Source organism: Saprolegnia parasitica (assembly GCF_000151545.1).
Source record: "Saprolegnia parasitica CBS 223.65 unplaced genomic scaffold supercont2.1, whole genome shotgun sequence".
In the NCBI taxonomy this organism is placed as follows: domain Eukaryota; phylum Oomycota; class Saprolegniomycetes; order Saprolegniales; family Saprolegniaceae; genus Saprolegnia; species Saprolegnia parasitica.
The window spans coordinates 864,723-887,432 of record NW_012156395.1 but is presented as its reverse complement, the minus strand read 5'-3'; the positions used below and the strand labels follow the sequence as shown (position 1 = coordinate 887,432).

Below are 22,710 nucleotides of genomic sequence, written 5' to 3'. Positions count from 1 at the left end.
CACCGCTCGTCGGTCGCCAAGATCGCATCTTCTGCCCATCATCGGCCGTCGAATAAGATATGTGGTGCGAGCGGATAATTTATTTTGAGGGGTTGTGTTCGATTATGTGTTGTGAGAGTTCTATTCCAGATTTTTATGCCGTATTTTAAAATAATACACCGCCGGTGGCTTGTTCTTTTTACATGATTGAATTACCAGCATCTATTTTGTATGCAAATGCACGAAATTCAATTCCATGGGCTTAAAATGCGTCGGTATTGTTTTGAAAATGGTATTTAATTTTTTGGCCCCAAACCAGCCATTCCCAAATTCGCACACGAGCAAGATGGACGGAGTTGTGTACGAGCAAGACGACCATCACCAGGAGCCTGAGCACCACCACGCGGACCATGGTCATGGCCATGGTCATGGCCACCACGATGGCGGCGACATGGGCGCCCACAAGCAAGCCTCGTACCACAACGACGATCAGAGCGGCGGCTACTACGCCGACGCTGGCCACATGGGCGGCTACAACTCGGCGCCGCCGGCCGCGGCCCACCAGTCGACGGGCGCGGGCAAGATCTTTGTCGGTGGTGTGAGCTGGGAAACCACGGAAGACAACTTGCGCTCGCACTTTGGCAAGTATGGCGCGCTGACGGACGCGGCGCTCATGAAGGACAAGTACTCTGGCCAGCCGCGTGGCTTTGGCTTTGTGACGTTTGAGGACCCTTCTGGTAGCTATAGAGGCGAGGACGTAGGACGCTGATCGTCGTCGATTGTAGTGATTGAGCGTGTACTGAGCGATACGCACACGTTGGACGGGCGCAACGTTGAAGTAAAGCGCGCCGTACCGCGCGACAGCCAAGGCGCGCGGCCGCAGGGCGGGTCGGCCGGCGGCTATAGGTTCGTCTCGATTAGATGCTCCTTCCTCGTAGTGATCACTGGTAGCGAAAGCTTTATGCTTGAAAGGAGGCAGGAGAGTGCAGTAACAACAACAAGCACAGGCAGATGTAACGAGGAGTCGATTTCCCCACATCTATCATCTCTTGTCCACCGCACTCTCTTGCCGTCCTGCTCCAGATCACACGACGTCTTCCATGCGCGTCCACTGACGTCTTGTCTGCTTGTGTAGCGACCGGTATGCGTCGGGCGGTCGCTCGACCGAGTCGAAGAAGATCTTTGTCGGTGGTCTGCCCCCGTCGGTCACGAACGACGACTTTCGCACGTACTTTGAAGACTATGGCAAGATCACGGACGCCATCGTCATGATGGACCGCGACACGCAGCGGTCGCGCGGCTTCGGCTTTGTGAGCTTTGAAGAAGAAGGCGCGGTCGCTGAAGTCATCTCCAAGTCGCACGAGCTCCACGGCAAGGTCGTCGAGATCAAGCGCGCCGAGCCCAAGGGCGAGATGCGCGGTGGTCGCGGTGGCTACGACTCTGGCTATGGCGGTCGCGGTCGCGGCGGCTACGGCGGTCGTGGCGGCTACGGCGGTCGCGGCGGCGGTGGTCGCGGCGGCGGCTATGGCGGTTACGGTGGCGGCGGCGGCTACGGCGCGGCGGGCTACGGTGGCTACGGTGGCTACGGCGCACCCGCCTACGGTGGTGGTTACGGTGCGGCTGGCTACGGTGGCGGTGGCTACGGCGGTGCCGCGGCTGCTGCCGGCTACGGTGGCTATGGTGGCTACGGTGGCTATGGCGGCTACGGTGCCGGCGGCTACGGCGGCTATGGTGCTGGTGGCTATGGCGGCTACCCGCCGTATGATCCGTCGGGCGCACCGCCGGACGGCGGCGATGCCAGCGGCGCCGAGGGCCAGCCGAGTTACGACGACCCGGCCGCTGGGTACCCGTCGTCGGGCGGCTACGGCAGCTACCAACGTCAAGGCCAGCAAGGCGGCAAGTCGGACCGCTATCGCCCTTACTAAACATGGACGCGGTTTTGCCCCCTTTTGTGCATTATAATACTACTGTCTACTAACGAAACAACTACAACGAACGCGCGCTGTGTGAAATGCGTTGAAGAAACGGGTCGAGCTCGGCCCAGAGTGCGTCTTGAACGGGCATCGTTGCATCGGTACTTGCCGCAGCCTCCGGCGTCGACAGCAGCCGCGTCACCGTCGATGCCAAGGACTCTGCGTTGACGGCGCGTACTGGCGCTCCAATCGTCGCCAGCGTCGCCAGCACCGACGTGCAGTTGGCCATGTATGGGCCGTGCACCACCGCGCACCTACAGACACTGTCGCCACTGCGATATGTGCAAGGATCCAACTACCCCGAACGCAATGGCTCGAGCACGTTGTGGCCGCCAACGTCGACAAGCGACCCTACGAGAAAGGTGAATCTTTCTGCAATGAAACGCGCCGGCGTACCCCCGACAAAGGTGACGGGCGACACGTCGAAGTACAGCTGCGTCTCGCCCTAGGGCACTCGCGTCAGACGCTTCGCCGCAACTCTGCCGACGCTCCTACGATGACGTCGACAAGGAAGATGTCCGTCTCGGGCCCGGGCGTGCTGTCGCTGGAGCGCCGCTGGGTTCGCAGCGAAGTGGTCTAGGCAATTTAGAATGAGCGACATGGTGACGCCGCGGGTGTCGGACCGTGTGGATGGTGTTTTGAATACCGTCGCAGCGGTGCGGGTGCCGGGGAATGAGCACGAGCAGCGCGTTGGGATGCGCCCGCCGAATCTCCATGTGGGCATGCACACAGATGGCTTCCTCGCCTTCGTGTGTGCTCACGGCGACCCAGACGCACCGGCCTTGCACGGCGTGGCCGAGACGCGCGAGCCACACCGCGTCGACGTCTTGCTTGGCCGAGACTACGAGTGACGGTCCAGCGACGGGAGCAATCTTATTGTACGAGGTCGTACGGAATTTGAGGTCGCCCACGTACTTGGCCGACGTCGCGCCGAGGGTTTGGAACCGATAGAGGTCCTAAGCATCAAACGATGTCGCGCTCTCAGCATACACTGCTAATGACCTCGGGGCTCTGGCACAGCGTGAGCAAAGCAAACGGGCCGAGCAGGTGCTGCGCCAGCCGCCGCCCGAGCCACGAGTTCCATCGGCCAAACGACTTGGCTGACATGCGGCCGTTGATCAAGCCCATGGGCATCTAGTATGTACATCGTCTCCGTCGGCACATGTAGAAGAGTATGACTACCTTGCGCTTGGCTGCTTCAACAATCATGTTGGGCCACAGCTCCGACTCGACCCAAATCGCCGCGCTACGTCATGCTTCGGTCGTCGCAAAAGAGCGCAGGACTACGTACGTCGGCTGCCACGTCGAGAGAAAGGCTTGGACATACGGCGCGTGGTCGAGCGGCGCAAAGATGCAATGCGCATGCGGGTTCTACCATCTGGCTGGCGTCGTCATTCGAGGGACAAGAACTACCGCGCGAAGCCGCTCCTGGAGCAGTGCGCGGGCGCTAGGCGTCGTCGTCGTCAAGAGAACGTCGAGGCGCAGCGTCCCCGGCGCCACCCGAGCGCCCGGCATGTGCGTCAGCGCTTGAATGAGCGGAAGGGCGCTCAAGCACTCACCGACGGATGCCCCGTGGATCCAAACAAGCCCGGATTTGCTTGACGGAAACACGTCTAGCATACGTGATGCTCGTGCCCATGAATGGCGGCGTACGTACCTGCGGTCGCCTCGCCGAAGCGCTCTCTGGTCGCAGCTGGCGGGACGTGGCGGCGCAGGTCCTTGGACGCCACGAGCCACTCGACGAACGGGCGGCAGACGTGCCATAGCACGCGGTAGACCTTGACTTCGATGAGTTCCTACGCAGCGACGTGAGCCATTTGCGTTGCTCGCGGCGCCGACGACCGCCATGCCACCAAAATACGCAATAGTGGCATGTGCCACATTTAACAAGGGGCGCAGGACATCAGGTGCTTCGACCTGACGTCGCCTTGCGAATCGAAATGGTAGGCCTCGTCCAAGACGACCTTGTCGCGGTGGAGCACATATCAACCATGGACTTCTGCGAGCTCGTGGGTCTCTCGTGCCCGAGCTGGACACCGGCGTTGTGTTTGTGGCAGTCGTGGGCGGTCTTATTTTCGGCACAAGATACGCGCGATGCGATTGGCTATTGAGGAACGAATCAGAAGCGGCGGAAATTCGAAAGATCGCATCAGATCGAAGGCCTTATATTACGGGGTATTGCCAGTGGGGTGCATATCGTCGTCTCTTCCCACATCTTGTTGATCATCGTCGTGTGCGAGGAGTGCTACGGGATGCCAACGAACGGCGGGTTCTCGATGAGGTGCTTGACGAACGGCGCGAAGTACGGGCCGAGGCGGCTCTGCAATTCGGGCAGCTGCCAGTCGAGCGTCGTGATCTCGCCGCGGCAGTTGGCGCTGCCGCAATTGCACATAAAGTTGTCGCTAGGCTCGTCGTTGCACCCATCGTTGACCTACGTAAGGATGAGCGCGATGTGGCGACAAGGTGCGTACCATGCAGTAGTCGATCGTGATCTCATCGCCCGGGTGCACGTCGCGGATGGCGATGACCGTGACCGAGTCCTGCATGCCGCACGTCGGGTCGCACGAGTGGTTGATGTAGTCGCTCGTCTCGATCTTGTCGCCGGTTTCCTAGACGCGCAATGTGATGCACTCGCTTCGACCGCAGTACTACTACCTTCCACGCCGGGATCTGCCACAAATCCTTGTGCACTTGGAGCGACATCTCAAAGTCCCGCGCCGTCATCGCGCCCGGCTCGAGGAACTGGTCCTTGTGAATGACCTTGCCAGAGAAGACGAGGACGATCTCGCCGGCGTGGATCTTGCAATCGGCGTCTTCGCGGCAGAAGAGCCCAAGCGACGATTTGCTCTTGTGGCGGAGCTCCATGCGCGAGTCGTACCAACTAGCGGCAAGGTTTTATTACGCTCCACACGCTATCGGCTACGCACAAGGGTCGTCGAGCGTATCATACCTGTTTTCTGCGTGCTTCTTCATGATGAAATCGGTCACGTGGCCGTAGTTGGCCTTGATAAACGCCCGGCTCCGCCAATCGTCAAACTTGAGCTTGCCTCTGCACTTGTCGCTGCCGCACTGGCACATCATGCCCGCATGAAGCGACGACTACATGCTTGTATAAGTCCATCATGTACGTGCTGGCATCCCGCGATGGCGTACCTCGGTTTCCGTGCACGCATAGTCGTAGCAGAGCTGCTCGCCCTTCTTCACGGGTCGCCGCGTCACGATTTGGCCGTCGCCTTCAAACCAGCAGTTGGGATCGCACGCGTGGTTGAAATACCACGTCGGGTCACGCTCGGGCTCGAGCGTCGTCGCGAACGCGTCGTCGCCGACCATGTACGAGAAGTTGATGAGCTTCTGTCGGTCGGCGTGCGCCATGATCTCGTGGCGCGTCCACGTCTCGAGCGGCTCGGTGGCCTTGTCCCAGGTCCACACCGGCGTGTTGGTCGGGAGGTCCGCGGTCGCAAAGAGGCCCTTGCAGGCGAAGCCATAGAACTGGAAGTCGCGGAGCTCGACGGTCTCGGGCAGCATTTGCGGCGGGATGGCAAAATCAAATGTGAACATCAAGATACATCGCTTTATACTGAATTCGAGTATCGGGCCCGCCACGGCCACAACTTCAACGTCGTTTTGGACCTCAGATCTTAGAGGATATGACGGCGCGCCTGTATACCATACAAGCCTTGAATCATTCGCCGCTACGTATCCGAAGGGACGACACTTGGGATTTGTAGCCCACGCCCTTCACCAAAGTACCCCGGGAGGATCGCGGATCTTGAAGTGCAGCGCAACAATATATATTCGTGATGAATATCGAAAGCCCGTGCATGGGATGAGGAAGAAGGGCGCTTGTGCCTGCTTCGATTCGATGCATTTCCACGTCAAAGTCCATGCCTCCGACGACGACGCATGCCGCCTCGGAGAGGCTGCGAGGAAGAACGTTATGATCTTCTTCTTTCCTCGCGCGCGTGCCCGAGGACTGGGCTTCGATCCCGGGCGCCGCTCGAGTTTGCTGTTGTGTGCATTCGAAGAACAAACCCGCGCTTGATTTCTGATGCACCACTTGGTTTGCGCGCGCTTTCTTCAACGGACGCCGGCGTTACAGCGCGGACCACGGCGTCAGTCGATGAGCGTTATGCGGCTGGGTACGTCGTGGCTCCAGGTGTAATAATAATAATAGCTAGCTCATCGTAGGTCGCCGGGGGAGCGGGTCGGTTCGTGCGTCGGCGGGTCCGCCCACCGCGTTCTCGCCATTTCGCGAGATGCGCGTTGACTGGCTCGCGCTACAGATGGCCATCGCTTCTTCAAGTCCACGCGCAGCCTGTCGGCCGCCATTTAACGTGTTTGCCGTTGGGGTTTAATGGTTTAAACGCATCCTAGGACCAAGTCAAAATTTCACACACCCCGCGCCAAAAAAGACATGGGAAAGACAGCGCCCGTGGCAAGCCGCGACGAGCTTGGTTGCGCCTCCAATAGTATGCACTCGGCCACACGACTTGTGTATCCGTCTCTGGCTCTCTGAGTCCGAGAAGCTCCCGGTCGACGACGACGACCAAGTCTCGGCAAGCTGTGCGTCTATACGTGTGTACTACGTAGGGTCCATGGATGTGGGGCCATGTAAAAGCGCCGGGAATGCTTGAAGGCTTCTACGGACGAGGGACCAATGAAGGGTCGTGTGCAGGGTCGTGTGTATCCATAATGGTGTGTATCAAGCGCAGTAGGTGTATACGAGCCAGCCTCTACGACGCGGAAAAACGCTGTGCGTTTAACGCACGTTTTATGCACGTGGTGGAATGCCCGAAAAAGGACCTTCGATTGGTAATGCGCGTAAATAATTTTAATCGCAATACAAACGCCAAGGTAATACAATGTGCGGCACTGTAGCTCTCACGTTGGCCAATCAGAAGCGAGTTTGGCCATTGCAAATCGCGGAGGGTTTTTGGTCATTTCAACAGAACCGACTCGAGCATGAGTACCGAGGAGGCGAAGGGCCTCGTCGTCGCCATCACGCACGTCGACTACACGCCTGCGGACCGGACGCAGTACGTCATCCGGGTCACGGACCACCAGATCCATGGCGTCGAGATGACCGTGCGCCGGCCCTACCACGAGTTCCGCGAGCTCCGCGCTAAGATCTTGGCCATCATGAAGCCGTTGGCGATGGACTCGGCGAACGGGCGGTTCCTCGCAGCCGTCGAAGCGCTCTCGTTCCCGTCCAAGCGCCTCTTTGGCTCGCGCACCGAGTCGGTCGTCAAGACGCGCGCCGAAGCGCTCGACAAGTGGCTCACCAAGGTCTTGCTCTGTACGCACGAATACCGAAAGGCGCAGAAGCGCAAGTCGACCCACGATGCGTCCTTCAACACGCAAGGCAGCGTGCTTGTGCTGGACGCGCTCAAGGAGTTTTTGACCACCGACATTGAAGAGATCAACCGCGTGCCGGTGCCGATGGCGGGCGACGAGCCCAAGGTCGTGCCGATGCCAAAGCGCCACTCGATGCCAATGGAAAGTCAGCGCGGTGGCAGCTCGAGCATGACCAACGAGAACGAGCGCCACACGGACAACCTCCCGGGCTACGCGCCGACGCTCTCGCCGCGGTCCCAGTGGACGAAAGAAAAGTCCAACTCGGCCTCGTCCGTGGCCACGACGCGCCACGAATCCTCGTCGTCCCTCGCGTCCAACTCGTCGCTCTCGTCGTCGCTGCCACCGCGCTCGATCCTCAAGTCGAACGAGCGCCCCGTGTCGACCCGGCAAACCCGTGCGAAGACGCGGTTCGAGGACCAGCCCGAGCCGACGCCAACCAAGTCGAGCCACCGTCATCGCAGCAGCAACCGGGTACACCTGCAGGCACTGTAGTATGGCATTGCAAGCTCATGTTTACCCTGTCTAGTCGAGCTTGTCCCGGTCGCGTGACGTCAACTCGTCGTTCCTCAAGGACGCGCGGTATGCGTCGACCAAGCCAGTCGTTCTCAAGCGCATCCCGTCCGGCAACGAAGCGCAGATTGTCGGGAACGCCGAGACCGAGCTCCAATCGCTTGGCCTCACGCGCGACGGTGCGCTCATGCTTCTCCGGTATCTCGACAAGTTTCTGGCGAAAGCCATGATCCGCCAGCCGGGCTGCTACCGCATCACGCCCGACAATTGGCTTGCGATCGACGCCGAGCGGCTCTGCCTCGAGCTCGAAGAGGCTTTCTTTGATCCATCCGAGATGACGCGAGTGCTCTTGGACGGAAACACGCACGAGTGGCGCATTCCGCCCAAACTCGAGGGCTACATCCAGTTCAAGTGGACCATGGACAACCACAAGAAGGCGTCGGAAGACTCGGACGACTCGGACGACTCGGAAGTCGAGATCGTCTCGTTCCGAGGCAAGAAGAAATCGCGCTTCTCCGAGCACGAAATCGACGAGATCGAGGCCATGATGAGCAACGGGAACGCGAGCCGCGAGCAAATGAAGCAGCTCCGTCGGCAACTCCACGAAGAAAACTGGGAGCGCTACAGCCGCCCGGGCGAGAGCGCGGCGCGCGGCAACGACATCTCGGACGACGAGGCCTCGGACGACGAAGACGTGGTGACCATCTCCAAGGCCTTGCCTGGCTCGGTCTCGGTCTCGGCGGCCGCGGCGGCATTTGAAGACAGCGACAGCGACAGCGACATTGGCGAGAACGAAGACTTCGAGAGCTTCATCCAACGCAAGAGCCAAAAGCTCACCGGCCGACTGCAAGGGCTCGTGTGAGCAGCAGCTCGTTCACCTCTCTGGTTTTTGGCTCGTGAGTGAAGAAGACGCAGTTATTTATGTGTGCTAACAACCCATTTCCTCTTCTATCTCGTGGCTCGTTGTCGTCGCAGCTTGGCGTTCTCGCGGCGCATGTACACTTGTAAAGGGGTTATAAAGGTGGTTAGAGTGAGCTCGGACGCAGCACTGGATCGGACGACCTCGGCATCGCCATCCCCATGCGATACTCATCTGCTGTACGATAGAAACGGAAAAGTCATCACGGAGCTCGTGGATGACAAGGCGCACCAGAGGCTGTGGTGCTGGTGTACCGGCCCAGCTCATCTTTCGTCTCGGACGCTCATCGAGTGCATCCAAGAGGACTGTTCCCGGTATGGATGGGCGCCTCTCACCAATGCCGGGGGGGTCCTCTTGGATGCGGTCGATGAGCGTCTTGTTGAGCCTTTGTGTGCGTAGTATCGTGACCATGCCCTACAGGTACGTCTCGTAGTGCACCTCGGCTTCCTACAAGGCGCTAAGAGGCCGCCTTGACCTTTCGAGCGGGACTTGTGATTGGCAGTCGCGCCAATCAAATCCGGCCTGCATGGGATCGCCGGCTGGCATGGGATCGCCGGCTGGTGCCAAAGTGCAAGTTTGCTGGCCACGGGATCACGTCACAGGGCTTGCCTGGTGCTCCATATGTGGTGACAACGCAGCGGGACTCTGCAGTGGGGCTTGAGATTCAACGGTCAGGATTGCTACCAGCGAGAGACTTGGTACAGGAATAAGTTAGGTCGGTTTCGCTACTCGTCGGCGCTAACGCTGGAGGCGTCGCTGTTCGCGGCGGCGAGCTCTTTCTCGTAGGCTTGGGCGCAAAAGCCTTGGCCGGTGGTGCGTGGAGGCGGCAGCCGCAGAGTATGCAGAGGAGGCAGAGCGAGTGGAAGAAGACGAGTTTGGACGCGCAGTTGACGCAGTGTTCGTTGCGCATGTAGCCGCGGTACCCCACGTACGCCATATAGAGCGCGAGGACCTAGTGCGAAGCCTCGTCCGCATCGTGCGATGCAAGCAATATCGATACCAAGACGCCGCCGAGGGCAAAGTACCAGTACGGCGACGGCGTGTACGATGGACGCACCGACACCATGCGAATGCGCTCGGTAAACGTCGTCGGTAGCGCCGTCGACTCGATCGCGATGACAGAGCACGCGTCGACGCCGACCCAGAACACCGCGCCGCTCGACGCGCTGTACTCGGTCACGACGAGCTCCAGCGTGTACCCGACGAGGTACAGCCCCTTGGTGCGTTTTGGCCATTGGCACACGACCTCGTCTTCGCATGAATCCAATGGGACTGAGAAGCGAAGCGCTCGTACCAGCCCCGTGTCCGTGCGGTTGCGACGGCGGGCAAACACATACTCTTTGCCAATGTCGTTGGTGATGACCGACTGCTGGAGCAGCGTGAGCGGGCAAGCGAGGTCCCACGTCTCGTCGCTCCTACGATATCTCGTCGTCGTCCGCCATGAGGAGAACGCACCCCGTTGGCGTCGGGTTGCTGCAGCACTGGAGGCAATACGACCGTCCCGGCACGAGCTGGTTGGAGACGCCATAGTGCTGCGACGTCACGTTGCCATTCGAACAGCCCGTGAGCCCGTAGCCTTGGAAGCACGACCCGATGAGTGCGTCGGACGTGATTTTCACGCCTTTGACCCAGACAGCGCCAAACACTTGGTTGGTCGCCTAGCGTGGGTGGCGCCTCTGGTCGAACGATTCTTACTACCTCGGGGTTGACAAGCTCCTCGGCGGCGACAATAAGAACGAGCCACAGCAGCACCACGAGCTGCATGATGGCTGCAACGACCCGTTTCGCCGTTTCGCGCCAGAGACGCGCGAGGTACCCACCGCACCCACGACCGCCGACGCCGCATCCTCGCGCAGCGACCTCGTCTTCTCGTAGGTTGAAGAGTGCGGCGCCATCGTGTCGATGCAGCTAAGAGAACTATCCCGCCTCGCCCTCGTGTCCATGCAGCCCTCGCGTCGACAAGGTCCCGGCCTCGTACCCATGCAGTGGCCAGCATGCCATCACGTCGCCCTGCCACTTGCTGCTACGAGCAAATCGAGTGGGCGAGGCTGCAGACCCACGCATCCGCCATACTCGTACATATCAAAATGGCGTCGGTCCTCTACAACGAGATGAGACTTATTCCCGTGGTGCTCTAAAACCTTCCGCGGACCCCCCGGGAAAAAAGAACCAGTCGGAACGTGGCCGATCGTGAGCTGTCGAGTCAACAGCGTCGGCCAGAACGTGCCAAGTGTTGAGTAAACTATCAGCTCTGAGAGACTGCGATCTTGAAGTGGCCGAAAGATCGGCCACCTGGCTTGTGATTGAGCCAAGTAGTTCAACTTGTGCACGTGACGACGGCCTGTTCGGATCCATGAGCTTCAATGATTGGCTGGTTCCAATGTGCTGGTTTCTGATTGGCGGATGGAACTCGGGCCGTTGAGGTATTAATTGCTAGAGGTTGCGCACGCAGTGTCGAGTTGGCTCGGCGTCATTAGCCATCTCGCCGTCCGACGCCCAGACCGACCATGAGCCCGAACGCCCACTCGCGCCTCGACCGCATTGGCAGCCAGATCTCGCCCGCGGTCGCCATTGACGACGAGACGGTCTTCCAGGCCCGCGTCAAGGCCACGGCTGCCTTCATCGCCCAGGAGCGCTTCAAGCACACGACCCGCCCGTATGGCCCCGAAGACGTGGTCAAGCTCCAGGGCACGTTTGAGACGGCGTACGCCTCGACGCAGCAGGCGGTCAAGCTCTACACGATGCTTCGCCAGCTCCAGGCCGAGGGCAAGTGCAGCCACACCTTTGGTGCGCTCGACACGATCCAGGTCGTCCAGATGGCCAAGCACCTCACGTCGGTGTACGTGAGCGGCTGGCAGTCGTCGTCGACGGCGTCGACCTCGAACGAGCCCGGCCCGGATGTCGCCGATTACCCCATGGACACGGTCCCCAACAAGGTCGACCAGCTCTTCCGCGCTCAGTGCTTCCACGACCGCAAGCAGTTTGAAGCCCGCCGCCGCATGACGCCCGCGCAGCGCGCCGCGTCGGCCCCCGTGGACTACCTCCGCCCCATCATTGCCGACGCCGACACGGGCCACGGTGGCCTCACGGCGTGCATGAAGCTCGTCAAGATGTTTATCGAACGCGGCGCGGCTGGCATCCACTTGGAAGACCAGAAGCCGGGCACCAAGAAGTGCGGCCACATGGGCGGCAAGGTCTTGGTAACGACGGCCGAGCACATTACGCGCCTCATTGCGGCCCGCCTCCAAGCCGACGTCATGCAGGTCCCCCTCGTCATTGTTGCTCGCACGGATGCCGAAGCCGCGACGCTCCTCGACAACAACTCGGACCCGCGCGACCACGCGTTCATCCTCGGTGCCACCAACCTCAGCGTCGAGTCGTACGCCGAGGCGGCCCGCAACGGCCGCGCCGAGTCGTGGGACAAGCTCGCCGGCTGCATGACGTACCCCGCCGCGCTCCGCAAGCAGCTCAACGCGGCCGCGGTCGCTGCCTTTGACAAGGGTCTGGACAACGGCTCGATCCTCGGCCTCGAGGGCATGAAGAAGTTTGCGTCGCAGCACGGCGTGACGGTCTCGTTTTGCTGGGAGAAGGCCCGCACGGTCGAGGGCTACTACCGCGTGCAGGGCGGCGTCGAGTTCTGCATCTCGCGCGCGCGCGCCTACGCGCCGTACTGCGACCTGATTTGGATGGAGACGACGGTGCCGGGCCTCCCGCTCGCGCGCACGTTTGCCAACGGCGTGCACTCGCAGCACCCGCACCAGATGCTCGCGTACAACCTGTCGCCGTCGTTCAACTGGGACGCGGCCGGCATGTCGGACGCGCAGATCCGCACGTTTATCGACGACCTCGGCGCCATGGGCTACACGTGGCAGTTTATCACGCTCGCCGGTTTCCACAGCGACTCGCTCGGCATCACGCGCTTTGCCCGCGACTATGGCACGCGCAAGATGCTCGCGTACGTCGAGGGCGTCCAGCGCGCCGAGCGCCAGGAAGGCGTCGAGACGCTCAAGCACCAGGGCTGGTCGGGCACGGAGCTCATTGACGCGATGCAGAACACGGTCACGGGCGGCCTCAGCTCGACCAACACCATGTCGAGCGGCGTCACCGAGTCGCAGTTTTAGACGCTAGACCTTTTTTGCATCCTTTTAAACCCCTATAACCAATTTCTACGCCCTTAAAGCGCAAGGAGGACCTGCAAAGGTCGCGCGCAATGCAGACGCACGCGCAAGCAGCGTGGTGGAGACGCGCCCGGTGACGTCCGAGTCCCCTTTAACGACCCACGCCGCAGCGTCGTACTTGATAGCGTAGCCTTGGGTCAGAGTAGTGGAAAGATCAGAAAGGCCGTCGACTCCAGCAGCATGATCACGAGGCTCGCCGTCGTGCAGCAGGGAGGTTGGGACAATGAATGACTTGAGAGGTTGCTTCGGAACGACGCCAAGTCCCGACGTTCGTCTCGTCGCCAATGCCGTTGCCCAAGAATCCATGATCCACCTGCTCGATTTGCTAGAGATTTTGGTGGCCTTTTGGCTGTTTGGTGGCCTTTTGGTAGCCTTGTGATAGCCTATCGGTGTATGGTTGCATCACTTGGGTATCAATGCCAACAACAGAGCCATGCCTGGAGCTATGCTACGAGGATTACGGCTGCGACCGGAATGGCACTACGTGGATCGAAGGAGAGCCGATATGGGCAGCTGCTGCCATGCAACGGACACCCTCGGTTGGTCGGCGGGCAGCTCGAGAGCGATCGATGCGAGGTGGGTCGCGTCGAGGAGGGGCGTCGTATGAAATTGCCACGTGCGCGACGCCACGCCGTCCACGTACAGCGTCGGACTAGCGTCCACGTCGGTGCAGTCAAACTGCACGCGCAAGAGGTCAAAGCCGACGCCGACGCCGAGCGCCTTGACGTACGCCTCTTTGAGACTCCATAGATGAAAGAAGCGACGGAGCGGGTCGGGTGACGCGTGGATCTGCGCCCACTCGCGCGGCCCGAAGAACGCGGCAAACGTGGCCAAGAAGCTCTCGGTCGTGACGTGCGACGGCTTGTCCGTGACGCACACGACGTCGACGCCGATACGCACGCTGTCGGCTGACGCGATCGCGACCAACCTTTCTTGGTGCGAGACGTTGTAGTTCCAGGTGGGGCTCGGACAGTCCGGCCAAGAGGGTTTGCCCTAGCCCAAGCAGCTAGGATAAGATCTGGTAGGTCGGTTGACATAGTACATGCGGCGTGCGATCGAGGTGGATGGCATCGAACGGCGTCCCGAACGCGGTGTGGACGAGGTGGCGCTGGAGCAGCCGGCTCAGGAGTGCGAATTTCTGGTCCTTTGCAAAGCGAAAACGCTGCACCTGCGTCGTCGCATCAGCAGCAAGCTGGCAACATTGCCGTATGTAGTACCTTCTCTCGCTCGACCGGGAGGAGGTAGGCCAAGAGGGTGCTCCAGACGTCCGGCGTCGGCGCCCATGCCCCGGCGTCAATGTACCATGCTGTCACCGTCATTTTTATCAATTACCACGACTTTCAGCCATTTAAAATGCATTGATTTGAACGTCGAGCGCTTATTGGCTGAAAAGATGTGCTTGACGTGGCATCGCCCTTTCTTGGCCCATGGACCCGAGGACGCGAATCGTCAGCGGTGTCGACAAGGAGCACCATGCTGTAGATCGCATCAAGGGCCACGTCATGCAGGCTCCATCATCGATGGAAGCACGCCATACGACTCTGCCGCGTCATCTCCCGAGTCGAATGAATCAAGGCTGCCTGGATGGCGGTGCCATGGGCGCGGGTCTTGCATACGTAGTATATGGCAGTCGATGCTAGCTCCTACTACGTAGTACTACAATCTTACCAGTAGCAAGGCCAAGCGTGGTCCTGCTGCTAGAGGTGCGCAGGACATGCACTGTGCCCACGTGGAGGCACGATCGCGCAGCCTTGCACCACCGTAGATCGTCGCTTTCTGCTGGAGATCAAAGCACACCGAGGAGATGTTCCTGGCTGCGGCTCGGCCCCCGAGCGCTGGATCCCATGGTTTGAGCGCGAGAGAGTACTTCTCGGTCACTGATTGGCTGCATTTCAAAGGCTCCGTATCCGGACATGTATCCGGGAGGCGACCAGTTTGAATTCCAGGTCGGTATGGAGAAGAGCGTCCGCGTCGCGGTCCGCGTCCGCCCGCTCTCGACCAAGGAGAAGGCGACCGCGCGGCCGAGCGTCGTGGCCGTCGCGCCCAAGGAGCACCAGGTGACGGTGCGCAAGAAGACGTATACCTTCGACCGCGTCTTTGGCCAATATGCGTCGCAGAAGGACATCTTCAAGGGCGTCGTACAGAGCGTGGTCGACGAAGCGCTCGCGGGCTTCAACTGCACGGTCTTCGCCTACGGCCAGACGGGCACGGGCAAGACGCACACGATCCAGGGCAAGCTGAGCCCGCTCGACGAGAACGCGGGCATCATTCCGCGCAGCGTCAACTACATTTTCGAGAAGCTCCAGGCCACCAAGTGCGAGTACTCGGTGCGCGTCTCGTTCCTCCAGCTCTACAACGAAGAGCTCAAGGACTTGCTGGGCGAGAACAAGAAGGACAAGCCGCTGCGACTCATGGAAGACGCCAAGCGCGGTGGTGTCTACTGCCAAAACCTCGAGGAAGTCACGACGCTGACCGCGTCGCACGTCTTTGAGCTCCTCGAGATCGGCTCCAAGAACCGCATCATGGCCGAGACGCTCCTCAACGACCAGTCCAGTCGATCGCACTGCATCTTTACGATCCGCATCCACAGCAAAGAGTCCAACATCCCCGGCGAAGAGCTCATTCGAAGCGGGACGCTCAACCTCGTCGACCTCGCCGGGTCCGAGTGCATTGGCCGCTCCGGCGCGCGCAACGTCCGCGCGCGCGAGGCCGGCAACATCAACCAGAGTCTCCTCACGCTCGGCCGCGTCATCACCGCCCTCGTCGACAAGCACCCGCACGTGCCGTACCGTGACTCAAAGCTGACGCGGCTCCTGCAAGAGTCGCTGGGCGGCCGCGCGATGACGACGATCATTGCGACCCTCGGCCCTGGTACGGTCTCCTCCTCTTTCCTTCATTGAGCTCACGTCGCCTTGTGTAGCTGGCGACTGCATTGACGAGACCATGAGCACGCTCGACTATGCGCATCGCGCCAAGAGCATCAAGAACAAGCCGGAAGCCAACCAGCGCATGACGAAACACGTCTTGATCAAGGAGTACGGTGTCGAAATCGACGCCCTCCGTAGCCAGCTCATGGCCGCGCGGGCCAAGGACGGTATCTTTCTGCCGCCGGCGCAGTACGCCGAGATGCAAGACCGTCTCGCGTGGTTCTCGTCCAAGCTCGCAGAGCTCGAAGATGAACTCGACATCAAGACGACGCTGGTCGCTGAAGTCGAAGAAGCGCTCGAGTCGTCCAAAGCCGAAGTGACCGAGCTGGACGGAAAGCTCTCGGCTTCCCAGGTACGATCCTCCTTCCTTTAATTGCATACGAGGCGATGCCGTAGATGGAGCTCAAAGCCACGACCGAGACCCTTGTCGCGACCGAATTGCAGCTGCGAACAAACGAAGCGCAGCTCGAACGCACGCAAAGCATGCTCCACGTATCCGAAGCCAATGTCGCCGAGCTCCAGCGGCAAGCTGCGATCGCGACAGCCATGCACAAGGACCGTCTGCGAGACATTGCCGCGCTGCAGGACGCCGCGGGTACGAACTGCACCATCTCGAGCGCTTGGCATTCATGCGGGGAATAGGTCGAAAAGACGCGCTCTTGCAAGCCAACTATGCGACGACGCAGGCGTACGCAGAGCGGGCGACGTCCCAGTGCAAAGCTCTAAGAACCGCCGTCGACGCGTTCAAGACGGAGCAAACGGACCAGATGACGGCGCTCACGAGTCACATGCGCAGTGTCGCGACCACATACAACGACGCGCTGGACGACGTGGGCCACCGGTTCGCATCGGTGCAGAAAGACCTCGCGGCGCTTGTCACTGGGATGCTCGCCAAGGTCGAGGTCGGCCACGAGCGCGTGCACGCCGACCAGATGGACCAGAAGGCACTGAGTCAGCAGCAGGCAGCCGCTTGGGTCGCCGCAATCGACAAGCTCTCGCCGCTCACCGAGAGCCTCACATCGCGCCTCGAAGCCCTCACGCGCGCCAGCGCGTCGTCGGTGCGACGACAACTTAGCAGTGTACAAGCGACAATCCTCATGAATCGACGATGCGTGTAGGCGGCCGCGGTCGTCGACAGCGTCCAGCGCGAGTGCGACGCGATGCGCGTGGGTATGGACGGCTACATGGCGCGTCTCGAGAGCATGCTGGAGGCGACGCAAGCCCACCTCACGGCCGCGCTCCAGGACGAAGTGCAAACGCGCGCACGCGACACGCAGAGCGCCGTGGCATCGCTGACGACGACTAAGGAGACCATGCGCGACCAAGTCGAGGCGCTCCAGGCGTCGCTCAAGGCGCAGCTCGACACGTGCCTCTCGTCTATGCTGCAGTCGCTCTCGGACACGTCCTCTACGCTGGAAGAGCAGTCCTCGGCCTCGGACGAGCGTACGGTTCTGCGTGTTTTTGTGTTATGAAAGCGTCACGTCGCTTTGCGTCCGTAGGGGTTCAAAAACTCTTGCTGCAGGTCGCTACGGACGTGGCGGCAGCGACCACCGACGCCGCCGACCAAGCAGGCAAGTTTGGTACGCAGCTCGAGACGACGACCGAGCACGTCGAGGCCTTTGCCAAGGTACGGTGTTCCGACGCCACGACGCTCCTTACGATGTGTGTAGACGCACGCATCGCACGTGGAACACGTGCAGAGCGCGGTTGCCTCGCATTCCGACGCGACGAACGAGCTGCAAGCCGCTCTCCAGACGCAAGCGACCGCGCACGTCTCCGCCTTGGACCAGCAGCTGGCGTCGCAAGCCGCGGTGCACGCCGACGCGTTCAATTCGACAACCGAGTGGATGGCGACGCAGTTCCAACGCATCGAGACCAAGCAAGAAGCGTATGTGTCGAGCCACAAGACGTCGTCTTCGGCCGTGCAAGACGCGTGCCAGACGTGGCGGACAACGGTACTGTTGTATACTAACTACTTCATTTGGAAGCCGGTCGTGACGCAAAGCGTAGGTGGATACGCTCTCCAATAGCACCGGTGCCTATGCCACCACTCTGACAACGGACATGGTGCGGCAAGACGAAGCTGCCACCGCACTGCTAAAGAGCCTCGCGACCGATGCGTCGTCTGGCGCAACGCCCCGGAAGCGGCCGCACGACGCATCGTTCCCAACGTTCACTATCGACGACGGCCTTGACGCTCAAGCAGCGTCCCTCGGCTCCCCCAAGAGAAAGCTGGACCTCGTCGACGTCGGCGCGAGCCGCCTCCAGCCACCGAAAAAGTACCTCAAGCAGACCAGCGTTTCGCAGTAATAGAGTGCCCTGTCGTGACCTGGTTTGTGAAAGGCCACGATGCGATGGGTTACCATAATGCTTGCCTTATCTCGATATTGTCGCATTGGGCGCCTTGAAGCCCCTGCGAGGAAGGACGGTAGAAGTCCCTTCCATCCGCAACATGCTAGTACGTAGTACGATATCGCTCCTATAAAATAGATTGGACGAGAAAAAGGGGGGGACAGTGCCCATCGTCCTCGCACCTGCATAGTCGGCCTCTTCCCTGGCGCCCGGGCCTTGCTGCCGTGTCTCTGGCGCGTGCATCCCGTTTAGGTTCATCATTGTACCAGGTGGCGACGTTAATTGCTATGGGTTATCCACGTCACACGCTGTGGATTCTGAGTACTACACAAAAACTTGGTCACCACTTCGAACCTTGGTACGCGCATATTTTTCAAATAGCAATTTAGGTCACATACGAGCTGCCCCAATGTTGTTGCCTGGCACGGAGCCCAAAAGGGTTTTACAAACTAGTTTTGAATGTGGATTGGCCATGAGCTTGGCAACGGGAGGGAACTGGACTATCAAATCTGAGCAACTGACGCATACGAAATGCTTTCAAATAGAAAGGACGTGAAATGAATGCGATTGCCTCGGCCAAATACGAGCATGTCACTCCAAAGAAGTGGCTCTTAATCTGCTCCTGGCACTAGCATTTTAAAGGACTTCGTGCCACTCGAGTGCGGTGCAAATGGTGTGCAAAGCGCCAATCTCTACAAAAGCTACTCCACAAGAATGTGACGTGGCGTACAGCGTGGCCGAGCGATCGCAACTGAGATGTTATTGATGTTGCCCTTCCGAGACAGCACTTACTCATTAGACTATCTAGCTCCTCTCTTGAGAGAGGAGCGACCGAGTACGGGGTGGGTGCCCGGAGCGTGGGGTAGGCGACCGTCGATCGGCTCGAGGCCAAGATTGTTGATTTGAGGCCGAGCCGCTTGAGGCGATAGACTGGAAATGCATTGTGGCAACCCTCGTGAGCTCATATCTCACAACTGTTGCGTCGCCGTTTTATTCCGTGGCCCTTGCACATTGAACGAGGTGCCGTGCGCAGACGCCTGCACCTCTCGTGGCAGCTCAAGCGCTGCCGTGCGCTGAAGGTATAAGTATATATGATGCGTAGCAGAGCGACACACATTTCCACAGATTCCAAGCCTTGCGGCACGTCGTCCAAAGGCCAGGATTTCTTGGTTTGAGATCGTCTCGAACGCCGCAAAGTGGAATCTGCAGAACGCAGCCTCGCGGCGAGGTTGCTACCGAACCTACGAACGTGACTTGGCTTTGGACTGTTGGCGGCGCCTTGTCTCTCCTTGACCTCTTGCGCAGCACCACCGTCCTTCTCCACGGCCTGCTGCTTTCGCACCGAGCATCTGAGGTGTGTCTTCGCGTAGCTCTACTTGGTTCGCATTAAAAATCATTTGCGGCATGGCTCGGGCGCAGATCGCAACGCTATCGAACGCCAAGCATCGCAGAGATCGCTCCTTCAACATGTTCGCAGCACAACGTGGAACCGCCATCACCCATCAACCCCTTCGCCGACGATGCTCTCAAATGCAAGAGCGTACGACCAAACGGTGTCCAGCCGATGCCCCATGCGTGAGCCGTGGTCTTCCCGCCGCCTATCAATGCAGCTCGCAGCAGCACCTTCAGAAGACTTGACGCTAGAACCACATTGGTACCCACCATCTTGGAAAGGGCCGAGGCGGGTTTGCGTATTGTCTGCTTCAGAAATGGCTCGGGTTGGACCTTCTAGAGTGCTTGGAAGTTCCTCCATAATTTGGCAAAGACATTGCGACTCCGACGGAACCTTGAGCTGCAAACTCGCGCGCGTGGAAACCCGGCTGCCACGCCAGCGCCGGATTATTCTCGGTCGCCACCACAGGCACGCCATACGCGAGCACAATAATCTCTCCTAGCCACCCACCCGACGCTCAGGAGCTGGTCCTTGTCGGGCCAAAATGGTCGGAACAACAACATCGACATTTCGAGCGGAATGGTCCTTCTCGGGCTCGACTGCTATCAGAGCGATCAGCTGCATACCATCATAACAAGCCCCTATCAGAACGTGTTACCAGATCCCGTTTGGAGTTTGATTTTCACGTGGGGCTCAGTCGGCTCGCGACAAGAATGGCACTGGGAGCGCGTATTTGTGGACTGAATTCGTGGACAGGAGTCTTGTACTATGGGTGGATTTCCGTCTTTCGCCGCCATATCGGGTGGTAAGGCCAGCGCGCATGGGTTGATGGCCGCCTTCGATGGCAGGTACGATGCGAGTGTCAAGCGCTTCCGAACCCACTCCCTCTCCTGATGATGATGGCCCGCCCAACCTCCTCCTCTGGAGCACGCCAGGTCTGCATCCATCGCTCTCCGTCTCGGCGGCCGCGTCGGCGTAAATTCTGCCGAAGTCACAGTCTTCGAATTCGTCTCTGCGCGCTATCTCGGCAGGGTGATGTCTCTGCGCACCCTTCGATAAAGCGCGCTGGTCACGGCCTGACGGTGGCCGGAGAGCGCGCTTGTGGTCAGGGCCCGACAACCACAAGCTTCCACGGCTGAAATGATAGCTGGCGCCAGCACTTCAGGATTGTCGTTGGTGGCTGAGGATCGGGACAAAAATAATAGCGTTGCTGCAGCGCGCCAACGCCACGGAGGATGCGCGCACATTGTGAATATTTCTGATTGGCAGCTCGTTGGGTCCGACTCGACTCTAGATCTGGTGCGGCCCAACGAGGTGCGCCAGGAGGTCCTGGCAACGACGACGTGCCTTCGCGAGCGTACAGCCATAGCTTTGACACCCAACCGCATGCAGGACATGCGGCTCTGTGGTCGTGTCGAAAGTTGCGTATCTGTGGGACTCGCGCCGTCTGGCAACGTGCTGTCGCAGGATCCCACCCAATTAATTGATTAATTGCATTATATTTTTGTCCGTTTGGCCCATCCGTTTTGTCCGCCTGCGACACATTCCACTGACGAACCGGTTGCGGATCCGGACGCTGGGCCAGCTGGTGCGCGCTTGGGTTCCAGAACTGCGGCCCACTTTGAATTCGTCTCGATCATGGCACCGTCTTTCCGCAGCAACAAGCGCCTCGGCCAAGACGAGACTGCGCTGCTGCTCAAGAGCTCGCGCAAGTGCTTGGCCAACTTGCTCGAGCTCTCGACGCGCGAAGGCTCGCGCTACACATGGGACCTCGAGTCGGACGAGGCCAGCGTCTCGGTGTACCGCGTGCGCCGGTCCAAGAAGCCCGCGTCGAAATGGTCCAACGTGTTTACCAAGGCGGCGCCGGCGCCGGCCGAGCCCATCATGTACTGCGCCGTGACCCAAGTAAGCGGGTCGTTGGAGGAGGTGGTGGACCTCTTCCATGGCAACATGAACGACTCGACGGAAATGAAGAGCCTGCATAAGCAGCTGCACCCGCACCTGCTCGACATGCAGGTGCTCAAGACGCTCGAGGCACCGACCGAGTACAACCCGATGCACTCGGTGCAGCTCCTTTGGCAGGCGTACAGCATGGCGCCGACCGCGCTCTTCCGCCCGCGCGACTTTTGCCTCCTCCAGGCCCAAGACGAGTTTGTGAGTAGCACGGGTCGCCGCGGCTGGGCGCGCAGCCTCCAGTCGTTCGCGTCGCCCGTGTACCCGTCGCTCGAGGTGCCCCACGGCGGCTATGTCCGCGGCTCGATCTACGGGTCTGGCCACCTCTTCACCGAGTCGGCGACGCCGGGTTGCATTGATGTCGTCGCGGTCATGTGCATGGACCCGAAGAGCAACATGCCGAGCTGGACGCAGTGCATGAACATCAAGCGCCACGTCAACAACCTCCACGTGCTCCACGACATCCTCCACGACCGCCGCATGAACGCCGAGGGCTTCTTGGGCGACTTGGACCTTGTGCCGAAAGCCTCGGTCGCGTCTTGCTACGTGTGCCGGAAAGCGTTCCACCTGCTCTCGCGCAAGATCCATTGCCGCAAGTGCGGCGTCGTCGTCTGCTCGAAATGCACCCAAGAGCGCAACGCAACCCTCGACAAGCAAGGCCACACCAAGCTCGACGTGTGCATCGTGTGTTGCGACACGGCCAAGTACCGCCCGAGCACGAGCGGCGCGAGCGACCGCGGCAGCGTCCAGAGTGGCATCAAGGCGCGGTTCAGCAATTTGCGGTCGCCGATGCAGTCGCCAGTCGGGTCCTCCCCGTCCAGCACGACCATGTCGAGTCTCTCGTCGCAGCGCAGCGACAACCGGTTCGCCAAGACACCGACGCGCCCGTCGTCGGCGCGGTCGCAGCAAGCGACGTACTTTGGCATGAACCCCAAGCACGGCACCCGCGTCGTGCTCGTGCACTAAGAAGTATCCGCGCATTGTCGATCGAAGACTCTTCCGGCCTCCATCTGTAGCTTATTTATTCGAGCCTAAGCTTTTCCTTTTCGTTGCACCATCCAAACCCTCGTCTTCTTCATCATCATCATCATCCAATGCACCTTCCTCGCGACGACCACCTCGTCGTCTTCCGTGTCGTGCGTGCCCAGCTGGCTCAAGAAGACTGCGCGAC

At 60.1% G+C, this 22,710-nt stretch overlaps 8 protein-coding genes across 8 annotated transcripts; 5 read left to right on the top strand and 3 right to left on the bottom strand.

The window, feature by feature from the left end:
• The first annotated feature begins 302 nt into the window (after positions 1-302).
• SPRG_00348 (hypothetical protein) lies at positions 303-1,979 on the top strand. Its single transcript, XM_012338448.1, has 3 exons — positions 303-716; positions 765-885; positions 1,115-1,979. The coding sequence occupies exons 1-3, from the start codon at positions 326-328 to the stop codon at positions 1,902-1,904; spliced, it is 1,302 nt and encodes a 433-aa protein (XP_012193838.1). The 5' UTR covers positions 303-325; the 3' UTR covers positions 1,905-1,979.
• Positions 1,912-5,477, bottom strand: SPRG_00347 (hypothetical protein; the record flags this gene model as incomplete). The annotated part of the gene is made up of 15 exons (XM_012338447.1): positions 1,912-2,206; positions 2,252-2,303; positions 2,349-2,397; positions 2,448-2,528; positions 2,576-2,908; positions 2,955-3,086; positions 3,135-3,198; positions 3,244-3,323; positions 3,366-3,565; positions 3,610-3,748; positions 4,213-4,383; positions 4,424-4,561; positions 4,608-4,833; positions 4,903-5,051; positions 5,106-5,477. 15 exons carry the CDS (start codon positions 5,475-5,477, stop codon positions 1,966-1,968), a joined length of 2,427 nt encoding a protein of 808 aa, XP_012193837.1. The 3' UTR covers positions 1,912-1,965.
• Positions 5,478-6,902: 1,425 nt separating this feature from the next.
• SPRG_00346 (hypothetical protein) lies at positions 6,903-8,756 on the top strand. Its single transcript, XM_012338446.1, has 2 exons — positions 6,903-7,778; positions 7,834-8,756. The coding sequence occupies exons 1-2, from the start codon at positions 6,915-6,917 to the stop codon at positions 8,677-8,679; spliced, it is 1,710 nt and encodes a 569-aa protein (XP_012193836.1). The 5' UTR covers positions 6,903-6,914; the 3' UTR covers positions 8,680-8,756.
• Positions 8,757-9,400: 644 nt separating this feature from the next.
• Positions 9,401-10,631, bottom strand: SPRG_00345 (hypothetical protein; the record flags this gene model as incomplete). The annotated part of the gene is made up of 6 exons (XM_012338445.1): positions 9,401-9,688; positions 9,737-9,982; positions 10,031-10,151; positions 10,192-10,394; positions 10,435-10,505; positions 10,553-10,631. The coding sequence occupies 6 exons, from the start codon at positions 10,629-10,631 to the stop codon at positions 9,401-9,403; spliced, it is 1,008 nt and encodes a 335-aa protein (XP_012193835.1).
• Positions 10,632-11,194: 563 nt separating this feature from the next.
• On the top strand, positions 11,195-12,911 carry SPRG_00344 (isocitrate lyase). Its single transcript, XM_012338444.1, has one exon. It carries the CDS (start codon positions 11,244-11,246, stop codon positions 12,855-12,857), a length of 1,614 nt encoding a protein of 537 aa, XP_012193834.1. The 5' UTR covers positions 11,195-11,243; the 3' UTR covers positions 12,858-12,911.
• A 327-nt stretch (positions 12,912-13,238) lies between these two features.
• SPRG_00343 (hypothetical protein) lies at positions 13,239-14,240 on the bottom strand. The gene is made up of 3 exons (XM_012338443.1): positions 14,132-14,240; positions 13,957-14,082; positions 13,239-13,907 (listed from the first exon to the last, which is right to left on the bottom strand). The coding sequence occupies exons 1-3, from the start codon at positions 14,231-14,233 to the stop codon at positions 13,395-13,397; spliced, it is 741 nt and encodes a 246-aa protein (XP_012193833.1). The 5' UTR covers positions 14,234-14,240; the 3' UTR covers positions 13,239-13,394.
• Positions 14,241-14,827: 587 nt separating this feature from the next.
• Positions 14,828-17,313, top strand: SPRG_00342 (hypothetical protein; the record flags this gene model as incomplete). Its single annotated transcript, XM_012338442.1, has 5 exons — positions 14,828-15,785; positions 15,835-16,193; positions 16,238-16,436; positions 16,484-16,899; positions 16,960-17,313. 5 exons carry the CDS (start codon positions 14,828-14,830, stop codon positions 17,311-17,313), a joined length of 2,286 nt encoding a protein of 761 aa, XP_012193832.1.
• A 3,911-nt stretch (positions 17,314-21,224) lies between these two features.
• SPRG_00341 (hypothetical protein) lies at positions 21,225-22,505 on the top strand (the record flags this gene model as incomplete). Its single annotated transcript, XM_012338441.1, has 2 exons — positions 21,225-22,345; positions 22,394-22,505. The coding sequence occupies 2 exons, from the start codon at positions 21,225-21,227 to the stop codon at positions 22,503-22,505; spliced, it is 1,233 nt and encodes a 410-aa protein (XP_012193831.1).
• Between the last annotated feature and the right edge of the window lie 205 nt (positions 22,506-22,710).

Coding starts and splice junctions, on each gene's coding strand:
- SPRG_00348 (XM_012338448.1), top strand. CDS start 326: ATGGACGGAGTTGTGTACGAGCAAGACGACCATCACCAGGAGCCTGAG. Junction 717..764: donor GACGTTTGAGGACCCTTCTG/GTAGCTATAGAG, acceptor CGTCGATTGTAG/TGATTGAGCGTGTACTGAGC. Junction 886..1,114: donor GGGTCGGCCGGCGGCTATAG/GTTCGTCTCGAT, acceptor CTGCTTGTGTAG/CGACCGGTATGCGTCGGGCG.
- SPRG_00346 (XM_012338446.1), top strand. CDS start 6,915: ATGAGTACCGAGGAGGCGAAGGGCCTCGTCGTCGCCATCACGCACGTC. Junction 7,779..7,833: donor GTCATCGCAGCAGCAACCGG/GTACACCTGCAG, acceptor TACCCTGTCTAG/TCGAGCTTGTCCCGGTCGCG.
- SPRG_00344 (XM_012338444.1), top strand. CDS start 11,244: ATGAGCCCGAACGCCCACTCGCGCCTCGACCGCATTGGCAGCCAGATC.
- SPRG_00343 (XM_012338443.1), bottom strand. CDS start 14,233: ATGACGGTGACAGCATGGTACATTGACGCCGGGGCATGGGCGCCGACG. Junction 14,083..14,131: donor TCCCGGTCGAGCGAGAGAAG/GTACTACATACG, acceptor GCGACGACGCAG/GTGCAGCGTTTTCGCTTTGC. Junction 13,908..13,956: donor ACCTCGATCGCACGCCGCAT/GTACTATGTCAA, acceptor TGCTTGGGCTAG/GGCAAACCCTCTTGGCCGGA.